The 18,078-nt window shown below is 37.6% G+C and overlaps 2 protein-coding genes across 5 annotated transcripts; both read left to right on the top strand.

The window, feature by feature from the left end:
• The first annotated feature begins 6,453 nt into the window (after window positions 1-6,453).
• LOC143883258 (pentatricopeptide repeat-containing protein At2g27610-like) lies at window positions 6,454-12,415 on the top strand. Of its 4 annotated transcripts, none has more exons than XM_077386605.1 (4): window positions 6,454-9,264; window positions 9,399-9,598; window positions 10,233-10,335; window positions 11,477-12,415. In XM_077386605.1, the coding sequence occupies exon 1, from the start codon at window positions 6,645-6,647 to the stop codon at window positions 9,084-9,086; it is 2,442 nt and encodes an 813-aa protein (XP_077242720.1). In that variant the 5' UTR covers window positions 6,454-6,644; the 3' UTR covers window positions 9,087-9,264; window positions 9,399-9,598; window positions 10,233-10,335; window positions 11,477-12,415. The 4 variants fall into 4 exon arrangements, with proteins under 4 accessions (XP_077242720.1, XP_077242726.1, XP_077242733.1 ...); XM_077386611.1 differs by having other exon boundaries at window positions 11,495-12,415; XM_077386618.1 differs by having other exon boundaries at window positions 10,233-10,331.
• On the top strand, window positions 9,223-16,275 carry LOC143890024 (uncharacterized). The gene is made up of 3 exons (XM_077394534.1): window positions 9,223-9,264; window positions 14,009-15,105; window positions 15,951-16,275. The coding sequence occupies exons 1-2, from the start codon at window positions 9,223-9,225 to the stop codon at window positions 15,101-15,103; spliced, it is 1,137 nt and encodes a 378-aa protein (XP_077250649.1). The 3' UTR covers window positions 15,104-15,105; window positions 15,951-16,275.
• The last annotated feature ends 1,803 nt before the right edge of the window (window positions 16,276-18,078 follow it).

Genomic DNA, 18,078 nt, shown 5'->3' on the forward strand with positions numbered 1-18,078 from the left:
TGTTCCTTTGATAACAAAGAATTTGATTTCTGTTAGTCTTTTAAGCAAACATGAACTTAAAGTCCTGTTTGAATCTGATTGTATGATCTTGTCCAAAGGTGGCATTTATGTTGGTCAAGGATATGTATCCAATGGCATGTACAAAGTTAAACACAATGAATAAATGCACATCTTCTGTTTATATCGTATCTTCAATTAATTTATGGCATTCTAGATTAGGACATGTGAATTATCGAAGTATGAAATGCATGAGTAAATTAAATTTATTGCCTACTTTAGATTATTCTGATATAGAAAAGTGTTCTATATGCATTCAATCGAAAATTGCTAAGAAAGCATTTAAAAGTGTGACTAGAAATTCATAATTGTTAGATTTGGTGAATTCTGATATATGTGAATTAGAGGGTCACTTGACTAGGGGGGTAAATGATATTTTATTACTTTTATAGATGATTGCTCAAAATATACACATGTTTATTTGCTTAGGACTAAAGATGAAGCTTTAGAAAAATTTAAAGTCTATAAGGCAGAAATTGAAAATCAATTGGATCGTAAGATTAAAATTCTTAGATCTGATAGAGGTAGAGAATACATCTCTTTTAATGATTTCTGTGAAACTTATGGAATAATACATCAAACACAGCCCCATATAGTCTTCAGCAAAATGGTGTGGCAGAAAGAAAAAATAGGACTTTGGTAGAAATGGTTAATTCTATGCTTAATACTTCTGGATTGCCCAAGAATTTATGGGGTGAAGCTTTAATGACGGCATGTTATATACTTAACCTTATACCTCGTAAAAAGACAAAAATGTCTCCATATGAAGTTTTGAAAAGAGACAGCCTTCCCTTGATCATTTCAAAGTATGGGGATGTAGAGCATTAGTTAGGCTCACTGATCCAAAACAATTAAAACTTGATAATCGGGCAATTGAATGTGTCTTCATTGGCTATGCTCAAAATAGCAAAGCATATAGATTTTTGACTATGGAATCTACGAATTCTGTTAGTCAAAATATAATTATGGATTCAAGAGATGCAAAATTCTTTGAGAATTCATTCTCAAAATTAAGGAAAACAAAACATTCAAGTGATGAAGGTAAAAATGAACTTGAACATCAACCCTTAATTGAACCGCATCCTCGTCCCATAATGGATGAAAACATTGAACCAATGAGAGGTAAACAAGCTAGAAAAGAAAAAAACTTTGGTCCAGATTTTCATATGTATCTTGTTGAAGGAAAAAGAGGAAATAGTTCTTTTAGTAAGATATATAATGTTGAGCAAGATTCTATAGATAGTAATGATAGAGATCCATTAACTTTTCGAGAAGCTATTACATCTCGAGATTCTGCTTTTAGGCAAGAAGCAATTAATGATGAAATTGATTCTATTATGACAAACAAAACCTGGATTTTGGTGGATTTACCTCAGGTAGTAAACCGATTGGTTGTAAATGGATTTTCAAACGAAAGCGTAAAGCCGACGGATCCATTGACAAGTACAAAGCAAGGCTTGTAGCCAAAGGTTTTAGACAAAAACGAGGAATTGATTATTTTGACACATGCACCGGTTGCTAGAATTAGCAGTATTAGAGTTATGCTTGCATTAGCATCCATCTATAAGTTAAAGATACATCAAATGGATGTTGAAACAACTTTTCTAAATGGTTATTTAGAAGAAGAAGTTTATATGGAGCAACCGGGGGGGTTTGTTATGGAAGGTCCTAAGCATTGCAATCTTTGGTGAATAGTCATGATTTTATACCAACAGTCACATTTGTTCTGAAATGATGCATCTATTCGAATGAACAAGCACATCTGTTATGAAATGGTGCATCTATTCAAATGAACAGACACATCTGTTCTGAAATAATGCGTTGATTCTAATAGACATGTCTATTCATTGATGATCTTTCGGAAAAGACATGTCTGTAGAAAGTAAACAGACACATCTGTTCTGTAAAGATGCATTGATTCGAATAAAAAGACAATAGACATGTCTATTCATTGATGATGTTTAGAAAAGATATGTTTATAGAAAGTGACTATTGGTTGGTTATAAATATGTGGGCTATGATTCAATTAAAAAAAAAACTTCTTCAGATTCGTTCTCTCTTCTCTATTACTTCTGTAGTTTTGCTTCAATTACAAAACTGCAATTTTGTAACTGAAACAGATTAATTTCTGGGCCTAAATTATCTTGTGAGGCAGATTTGATGATTACCTTTTGCAGATTTATAAGGGGCAAATTCTGTCTTAAGGAGAGAACAAATTACGTTCGATTTGGGCATTAATTTTCTTCATCCAATATATACAACAGTTGGTTTTTGGAAAATCCTATCACCCGACCTGAGTGGCAACCCGTAGCCTTTACTATGGTTGTTGTCAACTAACCCTTTTCACATTTGCCTCCCTTTATGTGGCTTCAAAACCAGAAATGCTGTATACTCTAATACCAAATGTTAGGTACCTACCACGGAACTCGTTAGTCTAGGTCCTTAAACCACCCAAGATGGTAACATTCCACCATGGTCCACAGTGGACGATCCTAATGAGCCACTCCTGGAGTGCTTTCGCTATGATTGTTCACCAAGTAACCCTTGTCACATGTCTCTTTTCAGTGACTCGAACAACAAATGTGGTGGTGTAAGTTCCGATACCAAATGTGAGGTACTTAACTAATACGTCAAAAGCCCTAGGACTGATTTAAGGCATTGGATTGAGCCACTGAAACGTGTTATATACGAAGTTGGGTGCCACATAGTCTCATACCTATGTATGCCCCTACTTAATTACCTAACCAGTATGCCTTTAGATTTTTTTGAAAATTGACATTTATTATTCCAAAAAGTGCCAAATGAGGGACAAGTTGTCCCCTAATAGGCTACAACATTATCACCTCCTACATACAGTAGAAGTTGCATACATATCTGTTATATGCTACCCATCCCCATTCCCCATTACATTACCAATAGCCTACTTGTATCAAATCCATCAAAAAATGCCATATTTGTGGGCCCCACCAAGTCATGAAATGTGTCCGCCATGCCACGCAGACTTCTCCACTTCATTCCAGCTAGCAATTTCGATTTAAAAAAATCCCACTCGAAGACCAAGAGCGATTGTGCGCCCCTAACCGTGCACGATAGCCATCTTCATCACCCGAAACCAATATGCCTTTTAGATTAAGCCCTTTAGGCTAGGTCCCACCCATTATGTCTGAAATTTACGTGAGAAAGGCAACATGAAAGAAGCCATGAAGATCCCATATTATCTCGTGTTGGTTATGTGTCCTTTAAAATCTCCTTTTCAATTTATTAACTAATCTTATTTGATCTTATCCCACTTGGTTAAGATTTTATCCCACAAGAATAAGGATTCAGTTCTTATCTCCTTTCCTCATCTCTAATGGGAGAGATATGGATTGGACCTAAACTATAAAAAGGAGGATCACACCTTGGCTTTTGGCATCGTGAGTTTTCACAATCTGCCCATTAGATTTGCCAACTTAGCCAAGGTGCTCTACCTCCTTAGGGTGAGTGTGTTTAAATTTTATTTATTTGTTTATTCATCTTTTATTAGAAAGAAAATTCCAACAATGGTATTAGAGCCATGGTTGAATTTGATTTTAGTTTTACCTACTTGAGAACAATAAAAGTGGGTTAAAATTAAAATCAAATACTTGGCTTGGGAGTTTTACCTACTTGAGAACGATAACAGTGGGTTAAAATTAACATCAAATACTTGGCTTGGGCACGGCTTGGTTTGCGGCTTTGTGCTGTTATAGAACCCACTGTTATAGGAGTAAAATGATATTAAGATAAATGGAATCTTTTTAACAAGGTTATAGATATGAAAGAGACACGGTATTAGTGATTTCAGCAAAAAAAGGCAAAAAGATGAAGATAAAATCAGCAGTGTATAAGAGACAAGAAGGAAAAGGAAAAATACAGAAATCGAGATCAGTAAGAGATGCGAATATATGTAGGAACAAAAGAATATGAGGAATACTGTTTCTCGAACTTAAGAGAAGCCAGAAATTGTACCGGAAGTTGTGTGCGTGACGGGAAGAACTTTGCCAGAGAAAGAGAAGGTTGTGTTTGAGAATAAAATTAGTCGGGTTTGACAAGTAAAAAGGGTTTTTGCTACCGCAATGGCTGCTTAGAAGTTGTTCTATAATTGTCTTTCAAATGTGAAATTAATCCTCGCTTGATCCACCTCAGGTTGGATCTCCTTCGGATTGGATCCACCTATGTCTTAGTCATGATCCATTTCAAATCGAACCGTCCATAAGAGGTTCTACTTACAACAAAACAAAAATCTCAGCTTTCTTTATTTGAAATGAACTCCAAAACTTCCTTGATTCAGAAAAGAATTAGTCACTATATCTAATAAGTGACGATAGAACTTTCTAGTAACTAATCCTTCTTGAGGGGTGAGTGGCAAGATTATAGAAAGAAAAGCCGATTGGGGAAAGGAAGAGAAAAGGGGGAAGTAAGCTGAGCAATATTTACTTCATTTTTATGAAAATACCCCTCCTTTAAGATTTTAGTAAAAGGACTTCGGATCATTAGTATCCATCGGATTTTGTTGTCATGTCTTGATCACAATCCAAAATTTTTCAAATCTTATGAAGAGGATCCAAAATATGTCCATGGATCCTTCTTATGTGCCTAGATCCTGTCTATTTAGGTTCGGGTTCGAACTATCCAATTGGACTGTCTGGGTCCATTGACACCCCTAATCAGGATTGATGAATCTAGATTAAGTTCTTTAAACCATATAATTCTCTCCACATGTGGTCGTCCCACTCCCATCCCTTACTACATGGTGACTGCCATGACACAAATGTTGAAAAAGTACCTAACCAATACACTAAAAACTGTTGGATTGTTAGGACGCATTAGGCTAAACCCTTAAACCGCTCTAGGATTGTAACATTCCACCATGCTCCACAACTGGCGGCCCTGATAGCTCACTTTGTGAGCACTTTTACTAAGGTTACAACTAACATTGGCCGGGTATAGAAATCATGTGTCTTGGGTAGGATCAGGTTTTAGATTGAAAAACCTACCTCAGTCTTAGGTAGGGCCGGGTTTAAAGGAAAAAAACCCAAAACCCGACCCGACTCATACAGGTGTACTATGACTTTCTTAAATAGCTATTGAATAAAGTAGCAAATTATCTTCCAATATAATGGTATAATCGTTTTCATTGAGGTGATAATATTTGTGACGCGAAAATATAGTTTCCTTCTTAAATTTACATGCCTATGAGTGTAAAGATTTGTTGCTTTCTACAATCATTAAAATTAGTCACGATCATATGCTAAAAATTATGGGTGCAACTTGGGTCGGGTTGAACCCGATTTTTGGGCCGGTTGGGTTGGGTTTGGGTCCGGGTTGGGATTTGGCAACCCGACTTAAATTCGGGTTGGGTTGGGTTGGGTACCAGGCAACCCGACCCGACCCGTGAACCCGCCAAAGATATACACAGTATGTCAATATACAAGTTTTTTTGTAGTTTTTGACATTTTGTTGACTTTTCTGTTTTTTTCTTTCCATCCTTACAAATATAATACTTATTTAATATTTCCTATTAACTTATACTAAAGTAAAAAGTAAAAACCCTAACCCTAGAAATCCATCCTTTTTTCCAAGTCACAGCAGCCTCATCTTCTATTCTTCTTCCACCTCCATCTTCGATTCTTCCCAACTTTGGAGTGTGCCTCTCAGCCGTGCCTCCTCCATCTTCCGCGGTTCCGCCACCTCCCGGCCCTTACTCCTGCTCAAGCACTCTCGTACTTAGACTTTCACATTCGGCCTCGTTACGGGACCCTCAAGCTCAAATATCTCAAGGTATTCGATCCATGATCTATCTCTTTGTATTTTTTAAAAATATGAAGGCATGATTTTTAAATTTTACCTCGATCAGATCAGATGAGATTGATTCAATTTGAGGTCTCGATTAAAATTTACCCAACTTGGGAAATCGGGTCGGGTTCGGATTAGGGAAAAATCAATTTGGGTTGGGTTGGGTTGGGTTAGCCAAGCCGGGTTGAAACTCGGGTTGGGTTGGGTTAGGGTTGGGGGTTGAAGTTTTCGGGTTGGGTTGGGTTGGCCTCATCCCAACCCGAGTTGCACCCCTACTAAAAATAAAAACCCAACCTGACCCAACCCGAGAAACTATCTCGAGTAGGGTCAGGTTTGCGAATCTTGGAGTTTCCCATAAAAAAATTAGACCCAACCTGGCCCAATATAATTTTCCAGATAGGGTAGATATTTGGAAAACCCTACTCGCGCGACCTGAGTTGCAACCCTAGCTTTTACCATGGTTGTTGTCAACTAACCCTTTTCACATGTGGCCCCGGGTGTCTCTAGTAATTAAAAAGGGGCGCATTTATCATTTCCCTAACTAATATATCAAAAGCCCGAGGAGTGATTTAAGGCATTGTCGAGCCACTTAAACGTGTCATATACCAGGTTGGGTCCCACATAATCTCGTACCAAGGCATGCCTCCACTTAATTACCTAACCAATATGCCTTTAGATTAAGCCCTTAGGTTGGGTCCCACCCATTATGTCTGAAATTTACGTCAGAAAGGCAACATGAAAGAAGCCGTGAAGATCTATTATCTCGGAACATGTGGAGTAAAACCAAGTTATCCATCTTACCTTCACTCCTGGGTAGTTGCAAAACCCTCAATGCATTAGGAGAAGCAAAAGCAGTCCATTCTCACAAGATGAGCACTGCAGTCTGCTTAGACGTCTCTCCAACCCTACTAAACAATTTGATCAAACCAATTATTAAATCAGATGGGCTTTCCAGTATGCACAAACTGTATGATAAAATGTCGGAATGGGATGTAGTTTCTTGGACTTCACTGATCTTGAAGCACTCACAAAGGGGTTTTGGTGATCAGTCCCTAACATATTTTTCGTTAATGCGAAGATTTGGTATTGAACCCAATGAGATAACATTCTCAACTTTAGTTGGGATTTGCTCTTCTTTGAGAAGGATCTATTTTGGTATGAGCTTGCATTGTTTGATATTAAAGAAAGGATCTTGCACGCAACTTTTTATTTCAAGTGCTTTAATCAAACTGTATTCTAAGTTTGATCAAATTAAAGAAGCTAGACAAGTGTTTGATGAAATGCCTGAAAAAGACGCCGTTTCGTGGAACTCAATGATTGCGGCTTACGCGCAAAATGAATTCTGTGGAGAAGCAATTAGTTTGTTCTCACTGATGTTGGAAAATAGCTTTAATCAGAAAAATTTCATGAATAGTTTTACACTTGCTAGTGTTCTCAAGGCTTGTGCTGGGTTTGGCTGCGTTAGGATTGGAAAGTCAATTCATAATTATGTGATTAAATTGGGTATTGATTTGGATGCGTTTGTTGTGGGGTCCGTGATTGATATGTATTCAAAATGTGGTAGTTCAGATCTAGCCCGTCGTGTTTTTGACCGAATGGGAAAACGAGATCTTATAGTTTGGAATGCCATGATTGCCGGGTATACACAAAATTCTTGTAGCAATGAAGCTATTGAATTATTTTATATGATGCAATATGAACAGTTTCCTCCCAATCATACTACATTTACCAGTGTTTTGAAAGCTCTATCTGAGGTAGCTGATGGTGTTTTAGGAAGAACATTCCATGCGAAAACCATAAAGGGTGGCTGCTTACTGGATGTGTTCGTGAGTACTGCACTTGTTGATATGTATTCAAAATGTTTAGATATGGAAGATGCATCAAGAGCTTTTGAGGAGATGCAGATGAAAAATTTGGAATCCTTCAACGCACTCATCACGGGCTACAGTCTGACTGGGAGATATACCGAATCCTTGAAAGCTTACATTGAGTTGCGAATTGAAAACATGGCACCAGACTCATTTACATTCTCAAGCCTTCTTTCTTCATGCCTCTTGTTGGGTGCTTTGTTTGAAGGAACTGAAATTCATGCTCATTCAATCAAATTTGGTTTGGATTCAGATATCTATGTTGGTAACTCACTAGTGAATTTGTATTCTAAGTGTGGTCTTATGGATAGAGCGTCCAAGGCTTTCGAGTATATTAATATGCCTAATGTGATATCTTGGGCTGGGATTATCTCTGGTTTCACAAACAATGGCGAGGGAGAGAATGCAGTAAAGTATTTCTGCAAAGGGCATAAATTGTCCCAAAAATTAGATGAATTCTCCTCCACTAGTGTTCTCAAAGCAATGGCTAATTGGGCAGCTATGGAACAGGGAAAACATATGCATGCCCATGTAATAAAAACAGGATTAGAATCAACTGTATTTGTAGGAAGTGCACTGGTTGATATGTATTCAAAATGTGGGATGGCAAAAGATTCATTTGAAGTATTTACAAACTTACCCGAGAAGAATGTTGTCTCATGGAATTCAATGATAGTCGGCTATGCTCAAAATGGTTTTAGTGAGAAATCTCTTTACCTTTTCGAGGAAATGAAGAACTCTGGTCTAATCCCTACATGTATTACCTTTATAGGGGTCCTATTTGCTTGCAGTCATGCAGGTTTAGTTGATGAAGGGAGACACTATTTTGATTTGATGATTTTCAACTATGGGATTTCACCCTCAGTAGAGCACTCTACATGCATGGTTGACCTCCTTGGACGCGCAGGGCATCTTGACGAGGCTGAAGCCTTTCTCATAAATTCCCCATTCTCATCAGAACCCACAATTTGGAGGACCCTTCTCTCTGCTTGTGGAGTTCATAAGGATATGGACGTCGGTGTTCGAGCTGCAGAGACTTGCTTGAGATTAGAACCTCATGTTTCTTCTACATATGTACTTTTATCTAATATTTATGCTTCGAAATACTTATGGTGCGAAGTCACAAGAATAAGGAATTTAATGAGAGACATGGGTGTTGAGAAAGAGCCTGGTTGTAGCTGGATTGAGATTAGAAACAAAGTGTATATTTTTGTTGCGGACAAACCACCCACTCCAAAAGACGAGATTGTGGAGACATTATTAATATTAATGGTACATTTGAAAACAGATGCCTATGTTACCGACACAAGCTTTATGCTACATGATGTTGCCAGTGCTCTTTGATGTCTTTAATTAACTGAGATCTGAGTGACCGTAGTTGTCTCTTTTGCTTCTTCCGAGGACACTTTTCGACATGCTTCCAAGCCGGTGCTCTTTGTGCTCTTTGTTGAAGTTGTCTAAAAGAAATGGCATATCAGAGATGGATGGCTTCAATACTTCTATCCGTCAATCAAAAGAACTGGTAATTTTGTTTTTAATTTTGTATCCATCGTTGAGAAAGCAGAGATCTAGGACGGTTTAAGATCTAATTATAAACTTAGAGAACATTAATTCCTAATTATTTTTATTAAGAGAAACAATGTTTTTTTTTTGCAGGATGCATATTGTGTGGAAGTGGGGAGTGGAAACAACAAAGAATCTGATAGCCTGATACAATGCAGTCTCGACTTCCAAAATTAGTAGTGGTATTTGTCTATCTTCTGAATCGATTTGGTCGATGAACATATTTTAGTATCGGGAGTGGAGACAACAAAGAGGTTGATACAATGCGGTCTTGACTTCCAAAATGAGTAGAGGTATTCGTCTATCTTCTGAATCGATTTGTCAATGAACACATTTTAGTATTAAGGTTTTGTTTGTTCACTGACTCATCTGTATATCTTGAAATGTAGACAAGTGTCTATTTTAACATTTTTAACCTTCTTCGGCGAATTCTGAGGCATGTAGAGACAAAATTGTTAACATCTTTACAAAATGCAATACTGAGCCATATTATCAACTAAAGAATAAAGAAAGGAGAATCTTGACATTGTAAACATTTTGTTTGCTTACAAAATTGTAATTTTCTTCCTTAGCACTTTTTTAACTTTCTTGCCTTGGCCTTTTCCAAATAGACTTGATCTGGTGACTGATCTCCTTAAGGAAACATTTTCCCTCTAACTTCAGTCATTTCAATCATTTCAGAGATATCTATTATTTGGTTAAAATATTTGCAATCTTTTTTATCAGGAGAATAGAACTTATGTACTTAACTCTGCTATTTTGACCATGCCTCGTGCTCTCATGTTCATTTCCATGTGTGTCCTAAATTTCTTAAGGGAACACGAGACATTGACAGGCCATTGTGCCTCTTCTTTAGTCTTTGTTATATCATTACATTGGTAATTAATTTCTCCAACTCTGTTAATAGACATGCGGTTTTGTGTTTAGGTGAGTCATGATTAACGAAACCAAAATCTTGACACTTCTAGATGAGAAGATTCAAAAGTTGAAGATTGGTCATGGTAACGTGACAAGCCTGCCATTTCTGTAGGTATTACTTCCTAATCAATTCTGCATTTTCATGTCAGTTTCTGAAATTTAATTTGATTAAATCCAGCCCTAAAACTATGAACAGCAGATGCTCCTAAATTTTAAAATTTAGCGTGGCAAACATGCCGTGTAGAGAATGTCTAGGAAGTCCTCTCTGATCCATGGTTTTAGGCTTCTGTATGTATTTTGGTTGTCATGGACAACCCCCCAACCCACCCACTCCCCCAACACACTCTCTTTCACACACCCAATCAATCAGAATGACACACTCTGACACAGATGCACGCGCACTCTCTCTCTCTCTCTCTCTCTCTCTCTCTCTCTCTCTCTTACACACACACACACACTCACTTACTGACAGAGAGAGTGCACGCACACATGTGTCTGTGAGTGTTTGTGTATAAGTCTGCGTGCGTGCGTGTGTGCGCGCGTGTGTGTGTGTGTGTGTGTGTGTGTGTGTGTGTGTGAGAGAGAGAGAGAGAGAGAGAGAGAGAGAGAGAGAGAGAGAGAGAGAGAGAGAGAGTGCGTGACTGTGTGTGTGTGTGTGTGTGTGTGTGTGACACACTCACTCACTCACTCACACAATATCAGTGAGGTTCTGGGTCAACCACGGATGTGGCAACTATCCAACTATCGACCACGAAGCTTACTCCCCAATGGGCGAAAGCCTATCTGGCCATAAGCACATCTCAACAAAAAGGGTTCCAACTTTTCCCAGCCATATATTCAACAATAACCCTCGACCAGCTCCATTGAGGGGTAAGATTATAGCTTCAAAAGGCCCGAACAGGTGCACCCCAAAAACCCCGATGCTGTTACTAGTGTGACCTAACCAGGTGGCCAGGCCCTGTGGTTATCCCATCCACCACTTAGCACATCCCATCTACCTTCTCTCTCCCCGGTGTTTTCTCCTTCATCATTCTCTTCCTCTTCACTTCTCAGGCTGAGTTCTTCGGTTCTTCCATAGAGATTTTCATATGTTTCGCCCAATTTTCCTTGGTACACAAATCATGTTTCAGAACACATTATTATAAAAAAGGATAATTTGAAAGAAAACTATAGGAACAAACTGCAATTTGAATCTCATCATAGTACGTTTGTGGAAATTGGTCTCTCCATGATTTTACTTCCATTATTTACAGGCTTTTGAATGCCTTCAGGACAATGCAAAAAGAACAGCCTTCAACTTTGATAGTCAAAGCAGCTTCTCCAAGGAATGCCACAGGAAACCCAAGTATCAAAGCCACAATTTTCATCACATTTTCAACACCAAAAGGCTGAACCAAAGAAATCCCACGGAACAGGCAAGATCACATAAAGTTTTGCAAGCTATGAAGAAGCTTGGTTGAGATTTAAGGAGGAGGCTGAGGTTATAGGAACTTTTTCAGGATCCTATCAACCATTTGGGAGGGGACATCCACTTTTCAATCCATCCAATCTTCCACTATCCCCACTAGAGGATTCAGATTCTCAACAAATCCAAGGACTTTATGTACTTGCATACAGGGCGGCCTAGTGCACGAGGCTAAAGCCATTGTGGGGTCTGGGGAGGGCTAGATGTACGCAGCCTTTCTCCTGCTTTGTAGAGAGGCTGTTTCCGTGACTTGAACTCGTGACCACCAGGTCACAATGGAGCAACCTTACCGTTTCCCAAGGCTCGACCTCATGTACTTTTATAAAGGGAATTCTCAAAATTACAGATGAAAGTTTGAATCACCACATCAAAATCAAATTGTGACCACAAGCAATCCAAACCAAGTCAACATTCTCAAAGCAGGATCCCCAAGTTCATAGATATGGTAATTCGTAGCAGCTGGGACTGGTAGATGAAAACAAACCAACAGAGATCTTTAAGGGAGATGGAATCTATGCCCTTTAGTTTTTTCATTTGCTGCCCTCTATTTATTTTAAACTTCCAGATTATTTTATGGATAAAAAAGTACCCAAAAAAAGAAGCATTAAAGGGGGGCTAATAATTCCCCTACAAAACCCATTGGAGTATAAATTGATCATGCAGCCAAGTTTTTGCCTCAGTATCAATTTATTGCAAGAAAGAAGAAACCAAGTTCATCCTCCTTGGAATGGCAATAATTTTTGTTTTTGTATATTTTCTCCAATAAATCTCTATTAATCCAGCAGAAAAGAAAGAGCAGAACAAATCATAAGCTATCTCTTGAGTAGAATTTAATCATGCTTTAAGTTTCTACCTCAGTATCAATCGATTTCAAGAAAGCAGAAACCAGGTTCATCCTCCTTGGAATGCCAATAATTTTTGTTAATTGTACATTTCCTCCAATAAATCTCTACTAATTCAGCAACAAAAGAAAGAGCAGAAGGTAGAAATGGCAAAGGAATAGACATATTTCTTTGAGATAAATCAGCACAAATTAACATATTTTCATCACTGTTCAAAATTTAACTGTCATTTGTAGTAGTTGGACGTAACTTGACATTCGTGCAATAATTTTAGGGTTCATGCACTTCCTATCAGACACCCTTTTAAATTTATTTTAAAGTGTACCCAACACTTTTATGAAGGGAAATGATTTCAGCGCTCCAATGGTTTGATAAATCACTTGTTTGTCGTGTAGCATTTAAAGGGCTTTAAGAGCTTTTTGAGAACCGTAATATCTTCTGACATCCCTTTAAATACTACACGACAAACAAGTGGAGCGCATGTTTATCAAAACACTGGAGCACATAAATCATTTCCCTTTTATGAATTTTGGAAGATTTTCTATGCTGTGCGCGTGAAGTTCAATTTTTTTTTTCAAAATGAACTATGAAGCTCACGTCATAAGTTGATCCAAACCGTTCATTTGTTGGGCCACAACATCGTAATTAGGCTGCACCAAATAAATCATCTACATAGGATGATCCTAACCCTTCGATGGGCCATGGGATTGCCCTCATAGAAATGTCTATAGATCCTCTATAGATTGGAGGGTTAGGATCATCCTATGGAGGTGGTTTCAAGTGGGCCCACAGTACTTTTAAAAATATACTGAATTCTGACGCACACAACATATAAAATATACTGGTTTCAAGTGGGCCCACATTTCAATTGATAAAGACACCCTTTAATCTATAATGACTATATTACCCTTAATTTTCTCGTTAATAGGTTTCTTCGTGATATTAGCGCTAATTTAGACCGTTCGATTAACTAAACAGTCCAGATTTATTAGAGTCTTTAATCAGTTGTTTAGGTAACCGTTAGAGCATCTTTTCCCTAATCCTAATATTTAGCGCTAATATCACGATCGTGCGTTCTGAAAGCTCGGACAAGCTCATTATTTTAGAACACTAAAACCCTAGCCAAACGAAGAAATCGTAGAGCCCAAGTAAAACCCTAACCCTAACTCTACTTCTGAGAGAGTTATTTTCACGTGCTCATTGATTTTCTCCACTTTCTCCCCTGCAAATATGATCTTAACGAGCTTCATTGGGCTTCCCTCTGTTTTCCGTCCTACGAATAGTGGTATGTCTTTTTCTCTGTATTTTTCTTCTCAATCAAGACTTTCCTACTCAAATACATCTCAATATAATCTTATTATGTTGGGAGGAAGAAGAAGAAACATGGAGAAGAATTCACTAGTACAATTCCTTCCAATGAAGCCTCTCGGCTTCAGATTCAAATCAGAATGCCCAAATCTTGTTTTCTATGATTATAGAGATTTCAATTTGGCATTCCTCAAAAACCCTATAGGCGAACCAATCCATTCTACTCCCCCAAACCTGTCTTCTATGACAAGATAAATCTAAATCTGAAATTCCTATCTGTTGAGGGAAATCTTGGACCTGATCTTTCGCTCGAACTCGTCCCCAAAACTGAAACTTGGGTCGTTGCATCTTGCAATGGATTGCTCGCTGTGTATAGTGGGAAACAACAGTACTTATATAATCCTGTAACTAGAGAAACCCATTTCATCCCTGACCCCCCTTTAAGGCATATCGCAGAAAAATTCGATGATGACCGAATAGAATTCTGCTATTACAAGGGATTGGCTTTCGACCCACTTTCGAAAGCCAATCCTTATTATAAACTAGTTTACCCTTTCGAAGATTTGGTGTATCACAGCAACGAACATGTACTTCGTTTCCTTGTATTTTCTTCCGAGACAAACGAGTGGGAGTTATCTAGAGCGAATATCATCTTCTCCTACGATTTGTATTTTGGTTCTCATTCATTTTACATATTGTATTGGAAAATTAAATTTTCCCATAGCATTGTGGAGTTCGACCCTGATGGAAATCATGCCACTCTCATCCCACTTCCACCTGAAATCTCCACTATCATCCCACTTCCACGTGAAATCTACTCTGATGGAAAACATGCCAATCTCATCCCACCTGAAATCCCACTTGAAAAGGGGGTGGATCGAGAATATGAGGTTGCGATTGGAGAATGGGAAGGTAGGCTTGCTTGCACTACTATAATTGGAGGCAGAGATAAAATAGAGTTATGGGTCATGAACGAAGACAAGAAATTTTCGAAGATGTATTCTATTAGATTGGAGACAATACTCGGAAAGAGGGGTGTAGACATTCTGCATTCATGGCCATTGCCCTGTGAGGGTGGAAAGGTTTTGCTGTTTTGTATGGGATCGGCGGTCTTCTCTTATGATCCGGAAACAGAAGAGTTGAGAGAGTTCCAAATGCCTGATGAGATGCCTGAATGGATTAGTCCTTGTGATTATTATTGCCCAAACTTCATGGTATACGAGAAAAGTCTAGTTCCATTACCAAAGACGCCTAACGAGCCTTAAAGGTAAAATCAGTTTAGAGCTGCTTGTTCTTTTTCTTTAATCGGTAAAATCAGTTTAGAGCTGCTGTAGTAATCATAAGCAAACTCTATTGACCTGTGGAACAGCTTCTCTATTGGAAAATCTGAGCTTTATATGTTCTGTAGTTAGAACTCTTGCTGTTTGTTGAAGTTCATTTGCATGTTCTATTTTGAATTCAAAACGTTTAAGTTGAAGTAGAAAGGTTGAATTAGGGATGCTTTATAGTTACAAATTATATAAGGGAGAAATTTAATCTTTTACCTGAGATTTGGATTAGTTTTCAGTTTTTATTTTTGTTCTGGAGTAATTCTAATTTGAGTTTTACTATTTTAGAACTGTTTTAAAGTTATAACGTGTGTAAGAAATGTATAGAGTGTATTTATGTGTAATGAGGAAAGTGGTTTGAGGTGAAAAGGGTATATTTATATGATCTAAGACTCTTTTTTGATTAGTTTTTTTTTTTTTTATCATGGAATTGAAATTTATGCAAGTAGCTTTGTCTTTTGCCTGTTGTTTTCTATTCGAGGCAACTCCATATCTTAATCTTTTCAAACATTGAGATATATTCGTGGTTTTGTTTTAGGTTAAATTTAGGCCTTTAACTTGTGATTGTTATTCTATTTCTGTTGCACTAACCCTAGGGTGGTAATTGACTCAACCCCGTAGCATGCAAAGAGATGTTATATAAACTTGATCAGAAAACTTGTAAGAGATTCTTTATGCAGAGGTTTACTGGCATAGTCTCAAGATAGGGCTGTTAGATTCCTCTTCCGAAATTTCAACTACCTTTTCAATTTGTATCATGCCTCACAGCTTTACTATTTTGCAGGTGGAAAATCTAATGGGCCAAATCATCAAATCTCTAACTGTCCTTACAACCCAGATAATTCCATGTGGTTTGCTTTCCTGCTGACCATTTTTTTAAAATATTTAGACTTCTATGCTATCTTTCGTTCTTTTACATGAATTAGATAAGAAGAATTTCCCCAACTTCTGTATACTTAGATGCTATTCGACAGGAAATGATGCTCAAGAGTCGTTATGCAGATTCATAGAGCTGTAGGTTCTAATGTGATGAATGTAAGTGTTTAGTACATTTTGCTAATAGGATGGCTACTTTCAGACATCAATATGAAAAAATTTTACTTCATAAATGCTTTCCCTTTTTAATGTTATTTACTATTAACATTCCCATCCTACTATTCACCAATAGTTTATCCTACAAAAGTCATTGGTTATGTTCTTATAAAAAGCAACAGCACTTAAATGCTAAGGCTCTGTTTGTTTTGCATTCAATAATTAGTTTTGGAATCATAATCAGTTCTCAAAATCCAAAACCAAGTATGATTATCTCATTTCTTGTATATTTTGGTCATAGAATGTTTTGCAATGCCAAAACCTACGCACTTATCGGCCAGGAAGTAGCTCTGTGTGTTAGTGCGGGGGGCTTGAGTAGTTGTATTTGATTTTTTTGTAGATATAGAATTATTAATTATTCTTATATTCACGCTCAAGTAATTTCTCATTAAATCTTCAATCGGTATGTAAAAGTGTGTCTATATTATATCACACTTTGGCTGCAGTTGTTTTCTTTCATTTGTTCATATTCATGTTTTCTGATGACATGTTTGGTTATGTTTTCATAAAGGCTGGATCGAGCTCCTATTATCAGATCAAGCATAGCAAAATCCCTGTTTCAATAGGAAAACATACCAAAATCATCAAATTATGATTTATACATATAAAATAATTAATCCCATTACTTAATCATTTGATTCTTTGTTTTTCGTTCGTGCAATGCACAAGTCTGCAACTAGTATAAAACAAAAAACTCAACGACCCCAGTATTTATGAAATTAAACGAATGTCTGTGGTTGGGTGTTGTCTGGTTTGGGTTGCCCTAGACCTCAACCAGTAATCAAACCTCAACCTGTAACCCAACTCGAAATCAGTTCGGATTCGCTTTTTCTCAACCTGAATCCAACCAGAGTTGCACCCTTAATTGAATAATTGTCTTTTGCCTTTCTGTCTTTCTAGTTTTGATATTCACAGGTTAGGAGAGGTTTTAGTTACTGGAGGGGTGAATATATTATTTCCAAGGAAATGATACTGGGAGAAGCTCTAATCATAGCACAGACAACATGGCTTGGATGCAACTGATACAGTATGAGTGGGCAAGGGGCAGCCAAAAATTTGCTCCAGGGGCAGAGAATGGATGCTATGGCATACATTTTTAATGCCCACCATTTTACAAGTCATGTTTTAATAGGCGCGGCCCACCATTTCCCCTAACCCATGCATAAGGTGGAGCCCACAATTTACACCTCATATTTTGATTCAGTAGGACCCATTATTTACACCTCATGTTATGATGAGAAAGTAGTCTTTCTGCTTTGAAAATCCTAGTAAATTTCACAAATGAACTATTCGGCCCACATCGTAGGATGATCCAAACCATTCATTTGTTGGGCCACAATGTAATTAGGCTGCACTGCATTAATCATCTCCATAGGATGATCCTAACCCTCCGATCTATAATGGGATTGCCCATGATAGAAACGTGTATAGATCCTTTATAGATTGGAGGGTTAGGATCATCCTATGGAGGTGGTTTCTATCGAGGAATGGTTTGGATCATCCTACGGAGGCGTACTTTTGCAAATGACACATAAAATCTCAGGGATTAGTTAAATTGAGTATTTATTTATTTATATTTAGGGAAGCTAAGCCACTAAATGATTATCCCAATTTCTACAAGTGCCTATTATAATTACAGCAAATACCTAAAATCTCCCCTTTTCCAGGCTAAATGAGCAATATGTTTTAAATCGCTGGCCACTCCAATTGATAAAGACACCCTTTTAATGAATGATACCATATAGCCCTTAGTTAATACGATTCTTTGTGTTAATGCATTTGTATTTAGACCAACCTTTGATCCAATTTATACCGTTTAA

Source organism: Tasmannia lanceolata, unplaced genomic scaffold (genome assembly GCF_043159265.1).
Source record: "Tasmannia lanceolata isolate RefF3 unplaced genomic scaffold, GAP_Taslan_0.1 ptg000002l, whole genome shotgun sequence".
NCBI lineage: Eukaryota > Viridiplantae > Streptophyta > Magnoliopsida > Canellales > Winteraceae > Tasmannia > Tasmannia lanceolata.